Source organism: Nicotiana sylvestris, chromosome 11, assembly GCF_000393655.2.
Source record: "Nicotiana sylvestris chromosome 11, ASM39365v2, whole genome shotgun sequence".
NCBI classification, from domain to species: domain Eukaryota; kingdom Viridiplantae; phylum Streptophyta; class Magnoliopsida; order Solanales; family Solanaceae; genus Nicotiana; species Nicotiana sylvestris.
Window position 1 is genome coordinate 45,685,213 of NC_091067.1, and position 23,043 is coordinate 45,708,255.

The 23,043-nt window shown below is 34.8% G+C and overlaps 1 protein-coding gene and 1 non-coding gene across 4 annotated transcripts; both read left to right on the plus strand.

Moving 5' to 3' along the window:
* Positions 1-3,171: 3,171 nt before the first annotated feature.
* LOC104233327 (conserved oligomeric Golgi complex subunit 3) lies at positions 3,172-22,675 on the plus strand. Of its 3 annotated transcripts, none has more exons than XM_009786715.2 (26): positions 3,172-3,418; positions 3,531-3,673; positions 4,542-4,625; positions 4,705-4,812; positions 6,506-6,550; positions 6,685-6,759; positions 6,880-6,975; positions 7,491-7,568; positions 8,496-8,581; positions 8,830-8,896; positions 9,061-9,123; positions 9,217-9,318; positions 9,446-9,550; positions 9,708-9,800; positions 10,702-10,790; positions 12,726-12,945; positions 14,737-14,823; positions 15,643-15,759; positions 15,844-15,876; positions 16,006-16,092; positions 16,167-16,229; positions 18,618-18,734; positions 19,262-19,354; positions 21,242-21,364; positions 21,578-21,678; positions 22,282-22,675. In XM_009786715.2, the coding sequence occupies exons 2-26, from the start codon at positions 3,593-3,595 to the stop codon at positions 22,412-22,414; spliced, it is 2,346 nt and encodes a 781-aa protein (XP_009785017.1). In that variant the 5' UTR covers positions 3,172-3,418; positions 3,531-3,592; the 3' UTR covers positions 22,415-22,675. The 3 variants fall into 3 exon arrangements, with proteins under 3 accessions (XP_009785017.1, XP_009785016.1, XP_009785018.1); XM_009786714.2 differs by having other exon boundaries at positions 3,172-3,328; XM_009786716.2 differs by having other exon boundaries at positions 3,172-3,328; positions 4,711-4,812.
* Positions 18,787-18,977, plus strand: LOC138882536 (U2 spliceosomal RNA). Its single transcript, XR_011404131.1, has one exon. It is a non-coding gene; the product is annotated as a U2 spliceosomal RNA (small nuclear RNA).
* Positions 22,676-23,043: the final 368 nt, after the last annotated feature.

Here is a 23,043-nt window from a genome sequence, read left to right on the forward strand (position 1 = left end):
CCACGTAACAAAAGAGGTGTGTATTAGACACACTCTTAAAAGGTTGAATGTGTAAGACAATTTTCGTGTCCAAAAAATATGTAATAGGGATTTGGTGCATAGTTTAGGGGGTAACTTATGTATTTTGCCTATTGAATTTTTTGTTGCTTGTCTTGTCGATAAAAAATATGTAATTTATCTGTATAATATATTAAAACCTATTAAATTGAACCGACTCACCACATAATAGATCTATGAACCAAATAAAATCAGATACAAGCTCCTATCATACCCCATGTATGGCTAGTGCGACATGTGCTAGTAAATCTTAAAATTTTGGATTCCCTTTTGTACTAGTCTATATTATATTAAAAGGAGAATAGTATGTATTTATATTATATTAAAAGGAGAGTAGTATGCATTGTGGTTAAACCAAGTGACAAGCTAAAATAAAGTCACTTGGCAATTTTAGGACAACATTAATAATTAGAAATTATAAATAGAAACATAATCAATGGAAGTAGTTTAATGAATCTTATACATAATCTAAATAGAGCTTAGACAAATCTAATCTCTCTCTCTCTCTCTCTCTCTCTATATATATATATATATATTGATCAGCTCATAGATTTTCTTCTATATTAGCTAGAAATATGGAGGTAAAAAATTAATTAAAAAAACTATAATAGAAAAAAATAAAAAATATAGAGATACGTAAATTGAGATAACCTATGACTATTTATATTTTGGAGTAAGTTAAAATATAAATAAAACTAAAATTTACTTAAGATATTAAAGATTTATTGAGTTTAAAAATTTAATAAATTTAAGCAGCAAAATAAGATTTTATTAAAGTATACAAATTATTTATACAGTAAGAAAAAAACTAAAGAATCAGTAAAAAAATATTTTAATAACAATAATAATGAACTCATATTAATATTTATAAATCGGACAAACAATTACCTTATACGTAAATATTACTACAACATTTAGATATAATGTGTTCAAACAATTAAGAAAATACTTTTGTATGATTAATATTTGAATTGAGTACAGTTAGTTTAAGTTTGAAAGCATAACATAATTTTTTGAAAATGCGGTCCAATTTAGAAAATAGAATGATAAAAAAATATTTGAATTTGAGATGATAAAGTTATTTAATTTTTATCTATATTATATTAGAATGAGTGTGATATAAATATATATTAAATTCAATCAAGATAATAAAAATTCACATGACAATGTAATAATATTAGGAATTGAATAATATAATATAAAAAATAAAGACTAAATAGAGAAAAAAATAAAAATTCATATTTTTTATCATAGAGAAAAGGGGTAAAACTAATTTAAATTTGAGATAAGAAAGTCTTTTATATTGTGATAAGAAAAGCCATAATATGGGTAAGTTCACGTAACTCAAGTCTAATATACAAAATCAAAAACTAAAAATATTGAATAATAAAAATAAATTAGAGATAATGTGAGGATATTTATAAATCATGAGTTTAGAAAATAAAATAAAGTAAATATATAACACTTAAGAATATTATTAAAATTTAAATAATTTAAAATTTTCAAGCAATATTTTTAAATCAAAATAAATATTTATTTTATGATTAAAAAATTATATATTTATCTATATTATATTAAAGAATAGTAGTTGATAATGATATTAAATAAAGTTACAAGTTAATGAAAAGCCACATAAAACGTAGTAAGACTATATATCAGATTAAAAAATAGCAAAATTACGTTAAATTACTATTCGAAATGAAAGGAAAAAACTATTTGAATGTGAGATTAGAGTTCTTAAAACTATGATGAGAATACTCAAACTATGGATAATACCACAAAATTGAAGTCTTATTTATGAAAAATAAAATAAAAAATTTAAAATAAAAAATAAATTTCTATATAGGCAATTTTACTAATAAAAATTAAAAATTAAATTTGTATCTTAAAACTAAAAGAGAAAGAAAATTTATATAAGTAAATAATATGACAGTGAAAATATTGCTACAATATTCAGATATAATGTGTTCATAATAATTATAAAATATTTTTTTGTGATTAAAATAAAATTTTAATATAGGTAATTTTACTAATAAAAATTAAAAATTAAATTTGCATCTTAAAGCTAAAAAGAAAGAAAATTTAACTGCAGCTAATACAAAAATAATTATAAGAGAACTCAATACATTTGGAACATAATAATCAAATAAATTAATTCAAAGTTACAATTTAAAATAAAATATGATATTATTTTGGTTATAGGTGAAATAGTAATATAAAAACTAATTAAAATATTATAGTAGAGAAGAGAGTGAATAAAAAATAGAGGTAGTGTGAGGATACTTATACTTTAAATTAAATAAATTAAATAATTAAAATATTTTTTAAAATATTACTTATAAATTTAAATGATTAAACAATTTCGAATAAGAGGTTACAAACATAAAAATATACCAAATTTCAAGAATAAAATATTTACATTTATTAAGAACTATTAAAGGATAATAAGCAAGACATTAATTTAATTATTAAGCTAATAAAAACTTATATGATAGTATAATAATATTAATTAATAAATAATACAATAACTATAAGAAAAGAACAAAACAAAAAAAAGAATTTGCATAAAAATGATGTGATAAATAAGACATATTTGACTTTCAGTCTTTGAGATAAAAACAAAGTGATAGTAAGAATTTTGTTAAAATAATATTATTTAATGTGCTAAAACAAGACTGATCACAACATGAAATGTTTAGTATACTTTAATATTGAAATGAAATGCAAGTACTACAACTAAGGATTATGCTAATACAAATATATATAAAAAAATAAGTTGTCCACACTACGAGATTTGAACAATAATTTCATATCATTCTTTATAATTAATATCTAATGTTATATAATTTTTATCTCAGAGGTTTATATTTTAAGGTTATTCGCACATGATTCAAACAACCTACATCACAATTTGATATGATTTTTGCTCGGGCATCGCGCGGGTACTAATACTAGTAAATTTAAAGTGTAAATCTAATTTTTGCATACTATTATTTATATTTAGTTTACGTATTAAAATTCTTGTAATTGAAATAAATTTTAAAATAAAATATAAAAACAGTAGTTAAAGAAAACCTGTGTATGTAAAACAAAAAGTAGTATTTCCCCCTCTCTTACGACGATTAGAAATTAGAATAATTAATCTTTCTATGGGAAGTTTTTGGAAGTGCAGCCATATGGAAGAGTGAAGACGATCATATCCCAGATCTCCCAGTCTTCAACTTCGACAAGTACGCTGAGAACTCGAAGTTGGTTCCACTGAATCCCTACGGTAACCACCATAATCATCTGTTTTCTTGATTGTTCTTGAAAATGGTAGCAACAATGGAGGGCGGGTTTTTCGGCTAGTGCTGGACCGCTGGTGTGTGCATTGGGGTTTTTCTAGAGAGCTTGCATTGTTAGTTTGATTGGTTTAATTTGATCGGCTTTTCTCTAATCCCTATTTTTATTCAATTCTGCTTCGTGTTGAACAGTTGTAACGTACAGAAAATCACTCATTTCTGCTGAGCCAAAAGAAGAGAGTGTCGATAAACCCATGGCGATGGCGTCAAGGCCCGGTGTTCCTAAGTCGGAAGCTATTTCCAAAGGCTACAATTTCGCTTCTACCTGGGAGCAGGTTCCCCCCCTCTCTTTCCCATTTTGTACAATTCTTATATTTTAGGTCTAATTCTCTGGAACATCAATCAACGCTCCAGATCTATGTGAACGCTTTACCAAATTTTCAGTTCTCTCATAGATCTGTGACTGTATGACAAATTTGAAGCGCATTTCAATCTTCTCACTCCCCAAATAAAAGAAGAATAATGAAGTGCTGTTTGGTGTAATGCTGAGTGTCACTGACATCGATGTGTTACTGGACTTATTGGATTCCTTACAGCTTTAGAAAATACCTTCCAGCAAATCTTTGTGTAAATCAAGTCCTCTTATTTGAAGAGGGATGGACCTAGTGCATTAGATATGCTTTCGTACAAACCCAATAGTTTTAGTTCAGACCCTGTAAATGTGCTAAAAGATCCACTAAATTAGTATTAAAAATTGATTTCGGACCCAATAACTCAAATGGCTTGTGCTAGAATTCTGAACTCGAACCCATAATGTTCAAATCGTGGATCTGCCTCTGCCACTTAACTATCTTTTCATGTTTGTTCTCATTCTAATGTTGCACTGCTTCTCTTTTTTCTCGTATTACCACTGGCCAGCTAGCTGTTTCCTTATCTGGTGACTCTTTAGTTTTAGCTTATTCTTGGAATTTCTAATGGAAAATCACTATATTAGTAATCACCTCCATCTTGGATTTGAATCGTTTGAGTTTGCGGCCCTCACCATGTCAATATACATTGTTTTTACTGAATTTCCTCCCATTTGTATGTACTACATGTGTGTGTTTGTCTACTGAATTTTATTGCTTTTGGTTAACTAATTCAGCAGTAGTGGCTCTCTTTATGTTATATATCCAACGACTTTAGCTAATTTTCGTCTTACAGAATGCTCCATTAACAGAGCAACAACAAACAGCCATACAAGCACTTTCCCATGCAGTTGCTGAGAGACCTTTCCCGCCCAATTTGGTGAATTTTTCATTCTTGGTTGATTTGAAAGTATCAGCTATCTCAAATTAAGTTACCTGAAATATATTTTTATTTCTAGTCCCAGGATCAAGTTTCTGGACAGGATAATAATCTCTCTGTCTCAACAAAGCTCAGTTCTCTGGAAGATTCAGGGGCCATTGAAGCAGTCCTAGTGAATACAAATCAGGTCAGTTACAAAAAAAGAGCAAAGAACTTTTAAAATGTTTAGTTGGCACGTCCATTATTTCTTACCTCTGCTATTTCCAGGTTGTAGATCTTAATATTCCATATTTTAAATATGGGATCGTGAATGATTTTTTCCCATATAAAAAAGGGTGCACGATCAGCTAAATATTGGAAAGGAATTAGAACTATCACATCTTGTAACCATAATAAGCTGTCTATATGTGTGTTTAGAGCAACAAGTGCTAAAATATAGAGTTGATCTTTGTGTAAGACTAGAAGTTGTAGTGTCTTGTGCTTGGCAACATATCAGTCACACATAACTGCTAAACCAATGAGCTGGAACAGAATGCATAATAATTGCTTGCTAAACAGCTCCATTTTTTGGCTTACTTAAAGAATATGCCTCTCATTTTGGTCCTGATGATTGTAATTAACTGGAGAGGAAACACCTTATGCCAAGCAAAAAATAACTAAAACTTGCATTTAGTGAGAATTGACAGTGGTACTCAATGTCTTCTGGGTTAGAAATACCTTGATTGCAAGTGATGTATTCAGATATTGGTCTGAAATGACCATGTGTCTATTTATGGCCTTGGCCCTGCCTGCCTGAGTGGAGCAGTATTTAAATCTATATATCAGAAAGACATGCAAAAAGGAATTTGTTTTTAGAACTCTCCATATTTGAACTTTAGTGTTGGCCTTCACCTTTCCATGCAACAGAGGAGGTTTTCGGCTCTTAATTTGCATGCATATGAAATGATAGAGATAGCACTATATGAAATGATAGAGATAGCACTAGAAGTTCTTTCCCTTTTTCATTTTATTTTGTAGGTTCTCTATCTTTTGTTAAGGAGATTTTTCCATTGTTAATGAATTTAATTACCTTTTCACAAAAAAAATAAAATTTCTGTATCGAGGACATCCAATTATATATACATACAACAACAACAAACCCACTGTAATCCCACAAGTGTGGTTACGCAGACCTTACCCCTACCTTGTGAAGGTAGAGAGGCTGTTTCTAATTATATATACATACAGTTAACTAAAATAAGAGGCTATTTCTCTAGTTTACAAAATCATTTTCCACCCCTTTCAAAAGCCCTCCTACTTCTCTCCTTCCAAGGAACCACATGAAAACTAATGGAGCTACATCCCATGCCGCCCACATCTTCTTCTCTTTATTGTAAAGCCCTAGCTAGTCATATGAGGAAAGTCTCGTTTCCCTTATGTAGCTTTTTCCTTTTCCCGCGCCTTTTCCTGTTCAGCAGAATTAAAGTTCTCCATGGATCTTGGTATCGTCCCCTTTGCGTCAAAAATGTTAAAAGTTAGAACTGCGCAACTTTGAGACTATGGGCAGTGTAGTAAGAAGTAATTAACATCCTCAGCCTCCATTTCATACTTGTAGTACTTTCTGTGTATATTCAGGCCTCTCTGTTGAAGAATTTGCTGTGTTGGTATTGCTCATATGTCACTGTCTAGCTGAAGCAAGCCACTTTATAAGGAGCTTTAGTTTTCCAAATTTGTCTCTGTGGCAACTTTGTGTTGCATTCATGTATAAGCTTGAATGATAAATATGCTTAGTTTAGCTTTGTAAATGATGATGGAAATAGCATCCTTGGTAATCCTGTTCTGTATTGCTACTTCAACTTGATATTTTATCTTTTCCCCCGATGTGCTGTTTTGTTGACCAGTTCTATAAATGGTTTGCGGATCTTGAAGCAGCCATGAAATCAGAGGTTAGTCTTTAGCTTGTTATATCTCTTCCACATCTTCCAAAAGCTACTTGTTGATGTGTGCCCAAAATTACATAAGCTTCCTCTTTTACACTTACTAATGAAAAAATTGTATATGCTTTCTTTCTCTTATGTAGACAGAAGAAAAATATCAGCATTATGTCAACACCTTAACAGAGCAGATTCTGACCTGCAATATTATACTTCACCAGGTATTCTGAGAAGAAAAGAATGCTCTTATACTCTTCTCTTAGGCCTTTCTGTTGATGCAGTTCATCTATTCTATGCTTGTTTTCGACATGCACTTGCCCTTAATAATGGCTCTCTCACAGGTGGATCAAACACTTGACTTATTCAATGAGCTGCAGCTGCAGCATCAAGCAGTGGCAACAAAGACTAGAACTCTTCATGATGCGTGTGATAGACTGGTGTGTCAACCCATTTCTCTTAGCCTGTGTGGTTATCTTTGCAATAGATTGTACTTCACTGTATTACTCTTTTCAACATTTTGTAGAACGTAGGAACAATTTAATTGCATGGTTAGAGGATACGCTTCTAAGTGATGGAGTTCATTGTAAAAAAGATATCGGTTTGCATCAGTCTATGATGCCGAAAGTCCTTACCTCCAATCTACTCTTTTGTTGGATTTTAGCCTGGTGTGTTTAATAGATGCCAAACATCTTCAATTGCCACCTAGCACCAAGTAATGCATTTTTTGTTTTTTCTAGCTCAAGCTGCTGTTTGGCATATAGCATTGTCTAGTTGTAATTCATGTCAATATTGTGTATTTGCGATGTCCATTGGTTTGCATTTTAAATTAGGAAGTCTCCCTGTCAGTGTCTAATATTAATGGCCATGTGGTGTAGAGGTAAAAAGGTAATAATTAACACAGGAAGCAAACATTGAATACTCTTGCTTGTGCAATTTGTTGTTTCTTTTGCAGCTTTTGGAGAAGCAGAAATTAATTGAGTTTGCGGAATCACTTCACAATAAGCTCAATTACTTCGATGAATTGGAGAATGTAAGGTCCGACTGCCATTTATATTGAAAATATTTCATTGATATCCCATGTTTTTTTGTACTGGTATCCACAGTGGTCTAGCTATGCCTATGCTGAACTGGGTATGGTTCTGCGTCAGCTTTATTTTTTGAATTGATTTTTTTTTTTTTTGAATTGAGTTCTGCGTCAGCTTTATTCTGAGTGAAGAATTCATGCTATCTGTATTTTTTATGCTTTGATACATTAGTGAGTTAATATACCAAACTGACTTGAACTATGGCAAAGCAGCTTTAAGAAACGAGAGCTTTCTCCGTAAAGAAATTCATTTTTTTTTCAATTAGATTTTGTTCCCCCACAGCCACTCACCGAAGTGCTTCAGTCTTTGTAACTTAAGCTTTGATTCAGGATGGTTTTCTTTCTCATGTTATAAATGAGTCATCCAAAGCTAGTCTATCTTGGCTGTGTCATTCTAGTGCTTTGGGATTATTCTGATAATTCTTACTTAGCAAGTTATTTATTTAAGGTGGTTTTTTAAATCTTGGCTCTTCTTCTATTGTACTGAAAGCCTTTAACAGCTCTTTTCTCTCCCATTTTTGTGTTTGGTGGTTTCTAAAGGAAAAACTTTTCACTTGTGATATTGAGAATGAGAGTTCCTTCTTTTAAATGCCCTTCAGAAATGGAATAGCTTTTTAACAAAAAAAAATGGAATAGCTTTTTCACCCTCCACTGTGGATATTCTCGATTTAATCACGACCATTAGCCTAAAAGTTTTCTAATGCTTTTTTGTTGAATTACATCCTATTTGAGCATTATATCAGCTTGATTTATCTTGTGCTCAATCTTGCTCTTCTTCTTCTTCTTGAACTCTAAAAATGTCACATATCCAGTTTTCTGTTACCCTTTTTTCTGCGTTAACTCCTCGTGGTTGTCTTGTACACCTGTTTGCAGGTTGCAACCGCTTTTTATTCTCCTAGTATGAGCGTTGGGAGTACAAATTTTCTTCCATTACTTAAGAGACTCGATGAGTGTATCTCGTAAGTGACATTGCATCTCATATTACTGCATTGAGATCTATGAATTCTACAAAACACAGTGATGATGTATAATCCATACTTTTCTTGGTTATTTGTGATGTTTATCATGTGAACAAGTAATGGGTTCACAGGTTTCTTCTAGGAAAGTAAATTCTTTTGTCAAGATTAAGTCCTGTTAAATTAAGCTGGGGTAAATCTTTGCATAAGAGCACAAATAACCTTTGTGTTTCTTTTGTACGTGACTGAAGATATGTTGAGAGTAACCCACAATATGCGGAGTGCAGCATTTATTTGGTCAAGTTTCGACAACTTCAGGTACTTAAAAGCATTGACATAAAAAATTTGTAATCTTCCAAATATGAAAATATATTTCTTTATAGAATGAGCATGGCTTATGAAATTCTGGGATATGAGAATTCTAACCCCATTGTGCTTTCTCTTTCTCTGTGTCTGTTTGTCCGTTTTCCTCTTGTAACCAGTCTCGAGCTCTAGGAATGATTCGCTCTCACGTTCTTTCAGTACTTAGAAGCACTTCTTCTCAGGTAAATCTGCTTTATGTTTCATTTTTATATGCAGAACGATCTTTGACTTGCAGATGAATGGTTGATTTTCCTGAGATATTTCCGTTTGATTAGGTTCAGGCTGCAATACGAAGCAGTGGTGGTAGCAAAACATCTTTGGCCGAGGGTATAGAGGCATCTATAATTTATGTACGCTTCAAGGCTGCAGCAAATGAGGTAACCTGGAACTTCTCGTTTCTTTTTAGTTTATAGAAAGTCTATTAATGGGCCGTATGAGGGTGAGTATCACAACAACTAGCTTTGCTGTGTAATCCATGAACCAAATGATCTTAGTTATCTGCAGCTCAAGCCTATCTTGGAGGAAATTGAAAGCAGAACACCTAGAAAAGAATATATTCAACTTCTTGAAGAATGCCACAAACTCTACTGTGAACAGCGCCTTTCATTGGTGAGTCATAAGCACCGTTGGGTTTTATAGCTACTCTTTTCTTACGTATCAGAATTTATATATATGTATATATATATATATATATATATATGACCTTTTTCTTGGTCATTTTTTTCCTTCTCTCATTTTAGTACTCATTCTGATTCATTTAACCCAGATAAGAGGTATAGTGCAACAGCGGATCTCTGAATTTTCCAGGAAAGAAGCATTGCCGTCTTTGAGTAGATCGGGATGTGCATATTTAATGCAGGTACATTCGAATGACATCAGTTCTGTTCTTTAAAACATTTTGCACTGGAGAATGGTATGATAATTTTTGCCTTACTTTCATCTAGTAGGAAAAGCAAAAGGAGATTCTGGGACATCCTTTGATGACCTGTTCTTTTTATGGTGATGGTTTTTTTTTTTTGTGGGGGGGGGGGGGGCATTAGAAGAAGTAGAAAAGGACACAATTGAAATTTGACCTGCTAGTCTTGATAGTCATATGTGCGATCCAAATTCATTTTTCTTTTTATTTGACGGGATGAATTCAAAGTAATTAGTTCTAAATTAGAGAGCCACGAATTAACTTTTCTTTTAAAAGTTTAGCTCATCTTAATGTGGAAGAATATTTCCTCTAATTGGATTTAGTATGAATGATGCTAAAAGTATAGCAACTTTGGTTTCTTTGAGGAAGGATCAGAACTTCTATATGTTTTCTAGTGAATCAAATCACTATTCCCAAAGTTATTATCAGAAGTTGATTCTAGAAAAGGTCTTGCTGAAGCTTATTAGGGTAAAAATTGATATATATATATATATATATATATATATAAAGTTTTGCCATTCTGTCTCTCTCACAGAAGTCTGTCTATCTTCACTTCAATCATCGTAGTTCAATCGATCAAGTACGGGAGAAATTAGCACTACTTGGTGAAATAGGTTCTTTTAGAATCAATTTCGAACCATCTGCTAGAGGTTCTAACAACCCAAACGATCCCACTACATCAGGACCCTTTCGACGTTGCACAAAAGCCATTACTTCACGTTCAGCTAGCACTAAAAATGCCATATCTATATCTATATCTATATCTATATCTTGGACATTTTAATATTAGTGTAAAAGTGAGATGAACAAGTCTCCATACTTTATCTTTGATATCTTAATGCAGGTGTGTCAGCTAGAGCATCAACTCTTCAATCACTTCTTCCCATCATCTTCAGAGGACATTTCAAGTTTGACTCCTCTTGTAGATCCTCTGTGAGTTGCCTAAGTTCTCTTGTGGGTTTCTTTCTGCATTTGGACCTGTTTGTGCTGCTTTCATTCCTTTCCAGCTTCTTTCTGATTTGCTTTTTCTTTTTCCTTCTTTTTCTCGTCTTGTTTGTGGTGGGCGGGGGGGAGGGGGGTTGGACCATCTATATTGCTGTCATGTGCTTATAAGCAAGAGAGCCAACATTGCAAAATGTTTATGCCTGTAAGGCTTTGTCAATTTGGTAACTTGTGCTGTTCTAAGACCTACCTAGGCCAGAGTTGCTATCAATGCATACAGGGCATAGCTTCTTGGTATCAAGTGGATGTAAATGTTTCCAGACACATTATTTGTGCGGTAATGAAAATCAGTGTTAACTATGAGGCTGCCCAATAGCTTAGTGATCGTCACTTTAGATCTTGCCGCAAGCACAAGATTAGTTCCTAGTTAGGAACTTGAAGCCTTCCATGGAATCTACGCTTATCTATTCCTTAGAAAGAGCTGTGACAGATTTCTCATCTGGTTTAGATTTGTAGGTTGCTTCAACTGCTTTTTTGTGTCCTTAAGTCTTCGTGATACATATGTGGAGGTCACATGTGAAAGTTATAGTTACTACAAAGGAAAACCAGGTCCGTTAAATATAAGCCTTAACTCAAAAGGTGTGAAAACATTTGTTTAAGTGGAGAAAAGGTAGAGGGGCCCGGGATTTTCCACCGAGTTTCGAACTGTATGCCGGCTGGCCTTTGGAGATTTCTCGGTTAGGTGGGGAAGCAGTTTCCTGTACCTGGAAATTAAAATCATGTAGGTGGGTAAGGAAACCAAATTCTATCAATTACTACATGTGAATTACCTCTTTACTGAGATTTAAATTACTCTCCCGTGGGTGGATATGAGATATCCCTTAAACCTGCACCTTTCTTTTGGTTCATAAATTTTCCTTTTTCCTTCTCTGAATATTTTTACATTAACTTATATGTACATCCTTCCTGATTGTGGGGGCAGAGAGAAACAAAGCCATGCTCTTTTTAATCCATCGAAATTAGACCTAGATTTAATCTTCATCATTTTTTAAGTCTTTCTGGATAAGTTAATGTGATTAGATAATATCAATGGCAAAGAGTTACGGTTATTGATAATTAATCTAATGTCAGATTTTAAATCTTGGTAAGTTTAAGTAATGGAACATGTAATTCACTGTTATATAAAAAAGTAGTGGAACATGTTATGGGTTGCACTTGCTAACTTTACTTTTTTCTTTGCTCCCTTCTATTAACAAGAGATACACAATCAGATATCTCTGTCTCGTGCATTCTCAAGCTATATTTCTGTTTAACCAAGTGAAGAAGCATATCTTTCTTTGGAACCTTAGGGATGGAGTTCTATGTGGAAATTCAACCTCCTCCCTAACCAGAAGCTTCTGATAAAATGATTTAACAGAAAATACCCCGTTATTTTCTGCCCCCCCCCCACACACTTCCATACGTCGTGGTTAGCTTATGGTGTTCCTTGTGTGTGAAGCAACTCAACTAGGTTTTGGAATTCTGCCACTTCCCAGTCCTGAAAGTTCCTTGTAAACCTCAAATCCCAAAAAACTTCTCCATTTTGTATCATCTGGACTTGTTGGACTGTCATTTCCTTTTGGCATGAAATTTTGAAAATGTTTGAGAATGCAAGTCTCAGGATATTGTCCCCAAGTCTCATGATATGAATCTTCTATGCATAGCATCTAAATTCACGTGCTCCTGAGCCTGACCCATCTCTTGGTTGGTCCAGTTACTACAGTTTAATGAAGTATTGACCCGAGGATTTCTAGTTATATTATTTATATGCCACTGAAGCTGCTAGAACTTGAGCTTTATTCTTTTGATCATTAAACTTGAGCTTTATGTGAACCTTTAAGGTTTACGATTACCTCCGATGTGAACCTTTGGGTCCTACTACTGCAGGTGCACTTTCCTTTATGATACATTGCGCCCTAAACTTATTCACGAAACAAACCTGGATGTTCTTTGTGAACTGGTTGATATCCTTAAAGTTGAAGTTCTCGGAGAACAACTGAGCAGACGGGGTGAATCATTGGCTGGGCTGCGTCCAACTCTGGACAGGATTCTAGCAGATGTCCATGAGCGATTAACTTTTCGTGCTCGCACCTATATCCGTGATGAGGTAACTATTCAAAGTATTGCTTGGGCATTGTATTTAAATGCTGTATGGCAGCTTATTTGTGTTACTTGGATACGGGATCATATTATGCTAAACTTTGCTGTTATAATTTTACCACTTACTTCAATCTCTTTCTTGTTTTTTCCTCTCGATTTCTCCACTTAACCAGCACCCTCATTGATAGATGGATAGTGGCAAAGTAAGTTACTGGATAAATTTGGCCGTTTTTTCCTGGTGCATAGATTTTGGTTAGAAGTGGAATATTTGTTCATACTCAAACATAAGCAGTTGTATCTCATGGTATAAACTGTTGTCCAATAGCTTTACTTTTCAATTTATTGCTCTCTTCTTTAGAATGCTAATGGTTAATGTTGTGTCTTACTACTCTTTCGTTTTTCATAGTGCCGGGTCTATTTAATGGCTATCGCTTTTGCTTTGCATCTATTTTCTGGTTTTCATGATGCTGTTATTTTTCCTATGGTATCTGTTGGTGGTACTGATTTTGTCTCTTTCCGTCTTCCTGAGCTGAGGGTCTTTCGGAAACAGCCTCTCTGCTCCGTCGGGTAGGGGTAAGGTTGCGTACACACTACCCTCCCCAGACCCCACTAGTGGGATTTTACTGGGTCGTTGTTGTTGTTGTTATTTGCACTATCTTCCATCGATGTCATAAAAGTACCTTGGAACAAATTGACCATAAGTGAAAATAAGGGATTTTCTTGATTTGGGTAGATTCACGTTTCTAGGTCACTAATTCGGTCTATTTCTATATCATTTTTTATCTTGCTCTTCCAGAAAAGTAGTTTGTAATTACTGAAAATCTCAATCTGGGAGTAGTACAAAATCGAAGACGGAAGAAGATTAAACAAAAATAGTTGCAGGATTTTTGTAGGGGCGACAGTGCTGGAGCAACGGCGGTAGGATTGTATATTGTGGTTCTGTAAAAATAGTTTTAAAAAATTAAAATAAAAAGAAAAATGGGATTTTGAGCTTCTCGGTTTTTTGGCCATGTTAACTTTATGTGTTTGAGAGGCACATAATGACTGAAGTTGGAGTATCTAATAGGTACAAGTCTCGGTTGCGGTAGCTAAGTGAAAATAATGGGCAACTTTAAGGAACCATCTATGTATTCTGCCTTTATAAATAGACACCAAGGTTATGCGACCCCGGTACAAAGACATAAAACATTCTGTGTACAGTGAAATATGCAACCCAAAACCCCAAAGAAAAGAGAAGATCCCAGCGAAAGGCCTTGCAATTCTTTGTCATTACTCACTCATTACAAATTTGTGGAAAATGAGCCCTATCCATCGTTATGAGGAAATTTTGCGTGCTTTCCTTATTTTTGCTACTGTCGTATTTGATATTTGTTTGGAGTTTATTCGGTTCCCAGTCTAATCTTTTCTCCTTCTTCCTGCCATACTTTCATTTCTACTCTGTGCGTTGTTTTTATTGAATTAAATTATGCAAAGTGGTATGAGTTTCAAATGTTTTATCACGTTAGCTTGAGATGAGTTCAAACGGGAAACATGGTTAACAGCTGTCGCCAACTAGTTCGTACTGAAACAGTTGTGATACGAGTTTCAATAGATTTGAATGGAGATGGAAAACGTTTTTTATTAGGGGAATATGATAAGTAGGGATTGATAAGAGAAGGAGATTAGGCCATATAAGCTGGGATAACTGGACTAAGAAGTGCATATTTATGTTTGCTTTCTATGTGCTTGAACTTCTTCACAAGCAACCGCTGGTCTGCAAATAATGTGATCATGCCTTCTTTCCCCGCTTTGTTTTCAGATTGCAAACTACCTTCCTTCAGACGAGGATTTGGATTACCCAAAAAAGTTGGAGCAATCTGTGTCAGCAGAACTAAATTCACCATCTGTAAGTGCCAAGCTCTTTATCCTGTGACGGGTATTCAGTTGACTTCTGTAACCTATATCTTTAGAGGAAGTACGAGCTAGGATGGCCTTTATTTTTATCTTTATCCTTTTTTTCTTTGTAATTTTTTGGTGGAGAAGTTTGCATTCTTGTATGGAGGTTGTAGTTTGATATATTTTCCTATTACTATTCTTTAATCAATATCTTGCTTAACCGTTCTTGACCTGTGATTCTTGTTTTATGACGTTTATTGCACAGTACGAAGCAAAATATATTGAAGTTCCAAGGTGTGAAAATTGAAAATAAGTGGTCTCATGGAATTTGTAATTTAAGCTTATTTTCTTTATTATTTGTTTTCTGTATTTTAAGATGAGACTTTAGGATTTATGTTAGTATGGTGCTTTTTGTTGGTTATTTTGAATAGCTTGAGGGTCTGGGTTAGGAACCTTCTCAAAGATCTGGGCATTTCAACTATATGATTGTAACTATGCATCTTGATGTGATGAGAACAGGATTTTTATTTCTTGATTTTGAGTTGCTACTTTATATGAGGAGGCTTGACTCTTGGGAGTCCTAATACATGCATGTACTAAACTATTTTTGCCATCAACTTCTTGGCGTATATATATATATATATATATATAAACGCTTTAGAATATGTTGATTTATGTAACTTGAAATTGTTTTTTGCAGATATTCTTTCGCTGTCTCTTTGCTGTTAAACATGCTTTTCTGCGATTTTGCACTATATTCTGTGTCTCTTTACTTTTTTGCTATTTTGCACCATATTCTCTGCTTCTCCTTATTTTATATTTGGTGCAGACTGAACAAAACCCAGATGTTTCCGGAACCTGGTATCCACCATTGGAGAAAACCATCTCATGTCTGTCAAAACTGTACTGTTCTCTAGAATCAGCTGTTTTCACTGGATTAGCCCAGGTAAGCAGTTACTTTTGCTACCACTACCCCTTCTAATTTTAGTTAGATGTTTCTGGATCCTTAATTCCTATTTTTCTTTCTCAGGAAGCTGTAGAGTTCTGCTCTTTATCCATCCAAGTAAGTTTCTTTTGTTGAAGTTCATGTGTTTGACTGTTCCGCTGATTATGCTGTTGAAATTTGTAATGCTGTATTCGTCATTTTTTGTCAATATGCTGTTGGTTATTGCTAAACTTTAAATTCCTTCAGAAAGCTAGCAAACTTATTGGCAAAAGATCGTCATCGATGGATGCGCAACTTTTCTTGATAAAGCATCTACTCATCCTTAGAGAGCAGGTTTCTCTTACTTGCTTTTGAAATTCCTAGTTCCTTGGCATAACTGCAGGTTTCTAACTTAAGATGCTTTCCAGATTGCCCCATTTGACATAGAATTTTCAGTCACACACAAGGAGCTTGATTTTTCGCATTTACTGGTGAGTATTGAGAATCTACTATTTCTGTTGGTATTCATTTCTTCAGGTTCCATCACTTCTCTGCTGCAAATGTATTTTTCTCTGATAATTACATTATCTTGAATGAAACAGACAATGCTATTAAATTGTTTTATTTTCTTATAAGGCAGAGTTTGCTCGTTCCACTATGCAATATTAGACTGAAGTCATCTCTTATGGAATTAAGAAGAAATGCAAAGTTGACTTCAGTGAATTACACTAACACATTTGATCTCCTTTTTCAAGTTTGGACCTATCATTATTTTCTTCACACTTGATTTAATTCTTTTGGCAACTCTGGGTGACACTGCTAGTGGACGAATGCTGCATCAGACACATTTGTGTACTAGAGTTAACTTTTCCTTTGATTGTCAGTAAACTTGAAGCATAAGTCTTTTCAGATCAAAAGTTTAGTTAATTTAGAGTCAAACTTACAGATTACTTCCTTCACAAATTTTGGCTGAGTCAGATGGTACAAATGCTCGAGTGACAAACTATCCCATGTATAAGATTCTGATCCTATCTAGGATCATGGGAAGGCGGTGGTGTACTTATATGCATACCATGTAACCTGTAGATGAATAGTTCTCAGGTACAACATATAGGGAAGATAAAATGGTAGTAGGATAAGGCCAGTCCCAAACAGAGGTGCCTTCAATCTCCCTGAAGATCCGGTAGTTGAGAAAAAGAATCTCTTCAGTCCAAATGACTCTAGCTTGAGTAAAGATCTTGCTCTGGTGTGCCAAAAGAGTTGTTCTGTCCTATACATAAGCAGGCATATTCTTGTCCAATAATATTCTCGTATTTCTTTCAAGCCAAATGCATCACAAAATCCCCGAACATTGATAGTCTCCACAAAGTTTTCTCTTGCTAGAATATACCAAAACCCAAAAGTTGATGCAAAGGACAAGCTTAGAATGCGGGACAACTGCTGCACCCAAGATGCTGAATGATCTCTCTTACAATTCTTTGCAAAAGAACAATGTGAAAGTAGCGGGAATTCAAGTGTATAAATTTTCCGCGAAGAAAATGGTCTTGAACTCATTGAACTTCCTGAATGAAGAAATTTGAAGACCGAAGCAGAGGGGATGCTCTTTCATAACCCCCATTATTGTGAAACTCATCAAGGGCTTCCATGAGTCCATGTTAAGGTATCCCAGTATGTCCGAGAATGGATCATTGTAGCCTAAGCAAATATTGTCTTATCCCTTGCCCCGGGGGCTTTGGTCTAGTGGAGAAGTGCAACAGGTGATATGGGTTAGGCGCACATCGCAGGTTCTAACCTTGCTGCAAACAAAGGACAAGCTTAGAATGCGGGACAACTGCTGCACCCAAGATGCTGAATGATCTCTCTTACAATTCTTTGCAAAAGAACAATGTGAAAGTAGCGGGAATTCAAGTGTATAAATTTTCCGCGAAGAAAATGGTCTTGAACTCATTGGACTTCCTGAATGAAGAAATTTGAAGACCGAAGCAGAGGGGATGCTCTTTCATAACCCCCATTATTGTGAAACTCATCAAGGGCTTCCATGAGTCCATGTTAAGGTATCCCAGTATGTCCGAGAATGGATCATTGTAGCCTAAGCAAATATTGTCTTATCCCTTGCCCCGGGGGCTTTGGTCTAGTGGAGAAGTGCAACAGGTGATATGGGTTAGGCGCACATCGCAGGTTCTAACCTTGCTGCAAACAAAGGACAAGCTTAGAATGCGGGACAACTGCTGCACCCAAGATGCTGAATGATCTCTCTTACAATTCTTTGCAAAAGAACAATGTGAAAGTAGCGGGAATTCAAGTGTATAAATTTTCCGCGAAGAAAATGGTCTTGAACTCATTGGACTTCCTGAATGAAGAAATTTGAAGACCGAAGCAGAGGGGATGCTCTTTCATAACCCCCATTATTGTGAAACTCATCAAGGGCTTCCATGAGACCATGTTAAGGTATCCCAGTATGTCCGAGAATGGATCATTGTAGCCTAAGCAAATATTGTCTTATCCCTTGCCCCGGGGGCTTTGGTCTAGTGGAGAAGTGCAACAGGTGATATGGGTTAGGCGCACATCGCAGGTTCTAACCTTGCTGCAAACAAAAGCCTGATATTTAAGTAGAGAAGGATAAAGGGGCAGGCCCATTAACCACCGAGCTTCAAACCCTACGTCACTGACCCTCAGGGATTTCTCGGGTATCAAAGAAATTAAGATTGTCTAATCTCCTTTCAAAGCCATTCACCGTCTTCTATTCTGCAATAGAATGGACCATCAGTTTAAGCCTTCAATTCTCATGCTACATGTGCACCAATCTGTTAGCTTTAGATTAATGTTTGACTGACGGTTAGATTCTGAAACTTTCTTGTATATTTGTTATAATTTTCCAGGAGCATCTCAGGCGGATTCTAAGGGGTCAGGCGTCAATCTTTGACTGGTCAAGATCAACTTCATTCGCTAGAAATTTATCTCCACGAGTATTGGAAAGTCAAATTGATGCCAAGAAGGTATATGCTCCAGTTAGTTTTCAGCAGTTTTCGCTTGAGTGACTTTTAGTATATACCTTTCTTGGCCTTTTGGCTAAGATCAAGTGGAGTATCTGTTCTTATCAGTTTAATATCTGATATGTGGGCCATCAGTTCACATGATGTAGCTCAATTTTTTGAGGAGGAGAGTCCTCTACGGTAGCTTGCTATCGGGTCACTCAAGTGTTGTATTGGTGCTGCAAAAACAAGAGTGACTTTTAGTATCGATGGAAATGGATTGTAGTTATTTTTCCCTCTCATCTCATTAAGAAGGATTAATCTTCATGCATTTAGTTTGACTCTTCTGTGTAAACAATTATTATCACCTTCTCTAGCCCTCTTTCTTTCCTATGAAACAATGGTTTCAACATTTACATGGAAAGATATGACATTATCAACCCTCATCCATGGAAAAAGTTGGGACAGGGTCAAATAAATGGCTATATAAATGATGAATTCAATTTTTTTAGAAGTTTAATTTATGGTAAAAAAAACTTCTTTAAATACAGGAACTGGAGAAAAGCCTGAAAGCTACATGTGAGGAGTTCATCATGTCAGTGACTAAGTTGGTCGTGGAACCATTGCTTTCTTTCGTGACAAAGGTTAGTTACGTTTTCCATTTACGTCTTTTTTTTTCTTTATTTGCAGAAGCAGTTTCCAACATTTTCAACTTTGCTCTTTCAATAATTAATGATTTCTGGCAGAATACATTTTCTTCTCCAGATAAAAGAACATTTTCTCCTTCCCACGTATCTCTTTCGTTGTAAACGTAATCATTGCACTAGTTATAGATATTTAGTCGAGTTCTCATGATCTTTCAAGTGCTCAGAAGCTGCCTCCTCCTTGTATACTTTTAGCTTCTTTCATGCATTTCTATCTAATTTATGTACCTGCATCTTTTTGTGATTACTTTTGATGTAGAAACTTACCAGCTGTCAATACCTTTGAAACTAGAGTTTGAGACATATTACTTGTCTCTTTTTTGTTTTATAACTTCCATTTAAAACAGTTGTAGCTTTGTAGGATGTTTTATAAGAAAATGCAACACTTTGTCCAGTTAACTGCCTCCAGGCTGCTGGGGGTAGGACAGAGGGGTCAAACTTGGAAAGATTATGTGTCGTGGATGGACTGTCTCTCTCCATGTTCTTTTTACCTTCCTAATAGCTAATACAGAGGAGAAAAGTGTAATTTTACTAATATCAGTCCCAATTGCATGCCCTAACTGCAACAACTACTATGCCTTATAGCCCGTTTGGCCAAGCTGCAAAAATCAGCTTATTTTGAGAAGTACTTTTTTTCAAAAGTGCTTTTCTTTGGTGAGAAGCAGTTTGTGTTTGGCTAATTAGCTTGAAAAGCACTTCTGAGCAGCAATAGGTGTTTGGCCAAGCTTTAAAAAAGTGCTTTTAAGTGTATTTTTCTCAAAAGTGCTTCTCAAAAAGTGCTTTTGGAGAGAAGCTACTTTTTTCTGCTTCTCCAAAACTGCTTATGCTTCTCCTCAAAAGCACTTTTTTTCATTCCAAAAGCTTGGCCAAACACCTCAATTTTTGGCCAAAAGTGCTTTTGGCAAAAAAAAAGCACTTTTGGCCAAAAAGAAGCTTGGCCAAACAAGCTATTAGTCCCAAGCAAGTCGGGGTCGGCTATGTGAATCCCCACTGACTATGTTATTCCATTTAAACTCATTTCATGCCGATATTATGCACACAGAAATAAAAAGTATTAGAAGTTATGTATATTTTTTTTTTCTTTTTGTGTTTGCTACGTACCAGCCTTGAACTCTTGGCCTAATGGTATGGAGAAAACTCCCTCAACCACTATGACAAAGTTTGGCCAGTAAGTTATGTATATTTTTGAAACGTAAAGGGAATCTCTAAATGCCCTAACTGCCTATGAGCAAAATTTATTTGAAAAGTATCAAACTAGTGGAAATTTGATTACTTTGAATTAGTGTTGTTTGTGATTACATCTCGCTTTCTCCAGAAAGAAAAGAAGATTTATGATTATCTGGAGAAGTTTAAGAATTGTTTGTAAATGGGAAGAATTGCATCAAAAGATAAAAGCCTTCAAATCTGGTTGAATTTTTTCAAAGTGCTATCTTGAATTGAACTTCTAACCCTACAAACATGATGAATGTGTTAAATGATATAAAGTCGATGGTCCAAAATGTGTAGTGAGAAGAGTTCCTACTTCCTACTTGTCTCTAAAACCTAAGAAAGATGCTTGAGCTCATTTCATACGGTCAGATGAGCACATTGAAGCAATTCTTGAAAACTTGCATGATTGGGTCTTTCTAAAAATGGGTAGGATCAGAAATAGTAGGACCCATATTCAGAGATTTGAACCGGTCGTGAACCAAAGCGGTTAGTGTCAAAATCTGATATATTTACGACCTAGCAGATTTGTTCATTTCCCTTTTTCTGGTCGCAAAGATACTGTTCATTTCCTTATGAATCTTCTTAAGATTTTAACTATTCGGTATGAAATGTCTGAAGGTTACAGCTGTTAAAGTTGCATTATCTGGTAGTCAAAATCAAAAACCGGTGTCTGGGATTGCAAAGCCACTCAAGGATCATGCTTTTGCTTCACCAGGGAAGATTGCTGAGCTTCTTCAGAAGGTAAACAGATAGACTTTTGCTGTATCTTTTGTTGAATTAAAGAAAAGTCATTGACACTGTTTTACACAAGTGCCTGAATCAACCAACATAACCAAACAAGTCAACTTCCTACTGATATTTTTAATCAGCAAACATCATGCCTGTTGATTTTTGTTATTCAATCAGATTTCCCCTCTTTTTCAATAAACATGCTGATCCATTTATTTGACACAGGTCAGCACAGCAATAAATGAAGATTTGCCTAGGATATTGGCCAAAATGAAGCTCTATCTGCAGAATTCATCAACACGTGCCATACTTTTCAAACCCATTAAGTAAGATCTCTTGTGCAGTTACATCTATAACAAAACTTGTTTAATCCGCTAACCTTGTAAATCTTGACACTTTAGTGGAAATCGAATTGAGAGTGTCTGCATTCATTTTTGCTTCCCCTTTTTCAGTTGGGTTGAACTTTCTTTCTCTTCTTCCAATCCTGTCCCCTCTTTGTGTGTGTATGTGTTCTCTGAGTAGGGTTTAAGTTTGCAAAATCAGATTGATAAATTCATGCTTTCCGACATGAAAAAAAGCAATTCTCCTTTCTGATGTTCATTCCCAGAATGAGCTTGTTGCTGAAAACTTCTTCCCTAAAGAGAGACAACTTGTTGAAATTCCAGTCTATGGTTTCCTTTTCAATATGTATTTTATGGTCACAAAAAAGTACAGCCTGTGCACAGAAGCTTTAGCGGAAAATGATGGCTTTCTACAAGAAATATCCAATTATTACAGAATTATAAAAACAAACACGCATTAATTTAAATTCTGAGAATAAGGTCATATGCATTGTATTGCAAAAATGTAATAATATGCATTTTCTTATTTTGTACTTTGTATCATCGAAAGGATTCTGAACCCCTAAATCCTTTTTCATATCTGTGCAGGACTAATATATTGGAAGCACACGTTCAAGTGCTATCCCTTCTGAAAAAAGAATATACACCAGAGGATAGACAAGACCTTGTCAAGATGGTCTCGCTACAGGATTTGGAAGCTCAATTAGATAAGCTTCTATAGTGAGCTTCCGTTCTAGAGACTTATCATTTACTGATTATCATGAAACTTCTACATGATGAGCTTCCCAAAGCATTGCTTTCTTCAGCTCCGACTTCTATGATACCAGACTTTTATCATTGTAGAGGTTCAGGATTTTGGCAAACTTTTTGGCATGCTGGTAGTCCAATTCATATACATTGATTATACGGTGATTATAGGTGTTACATGTATAGCTTGATTTTAAAGAACAACTTAAAAAGCTGGCTTTGAGATTTGTCATTATCAGAATTTCCCATTGATCCCCCCTCTGGTTGTGACGGAACTTCCTGCATCACCGTTTGTCAGGATTCAAATTCCACGAAGTTGTGAGGGCATTTAATTCAACCCGTTAGGTAAGCTCAATTAAGAAGTACAACGTTGGTGTGAAGAAAATAAAGAAAATACATCAGCTTGTACAAAATGGTAGCTTGTAATTGGAACGTTGGTACATCTTCAATGTTAGCTTTCTACCAACAGTTCGACTCCAAAATCTATATGGAATGTGCAGAAGTGTAGTATAAGTACCATTCGACCTCATGTACTCGGTTGGTACAGTACTAATCCTAACGAAATAAGTTGTGAGGCATAGTCAAAAGATACTCAATTTATAT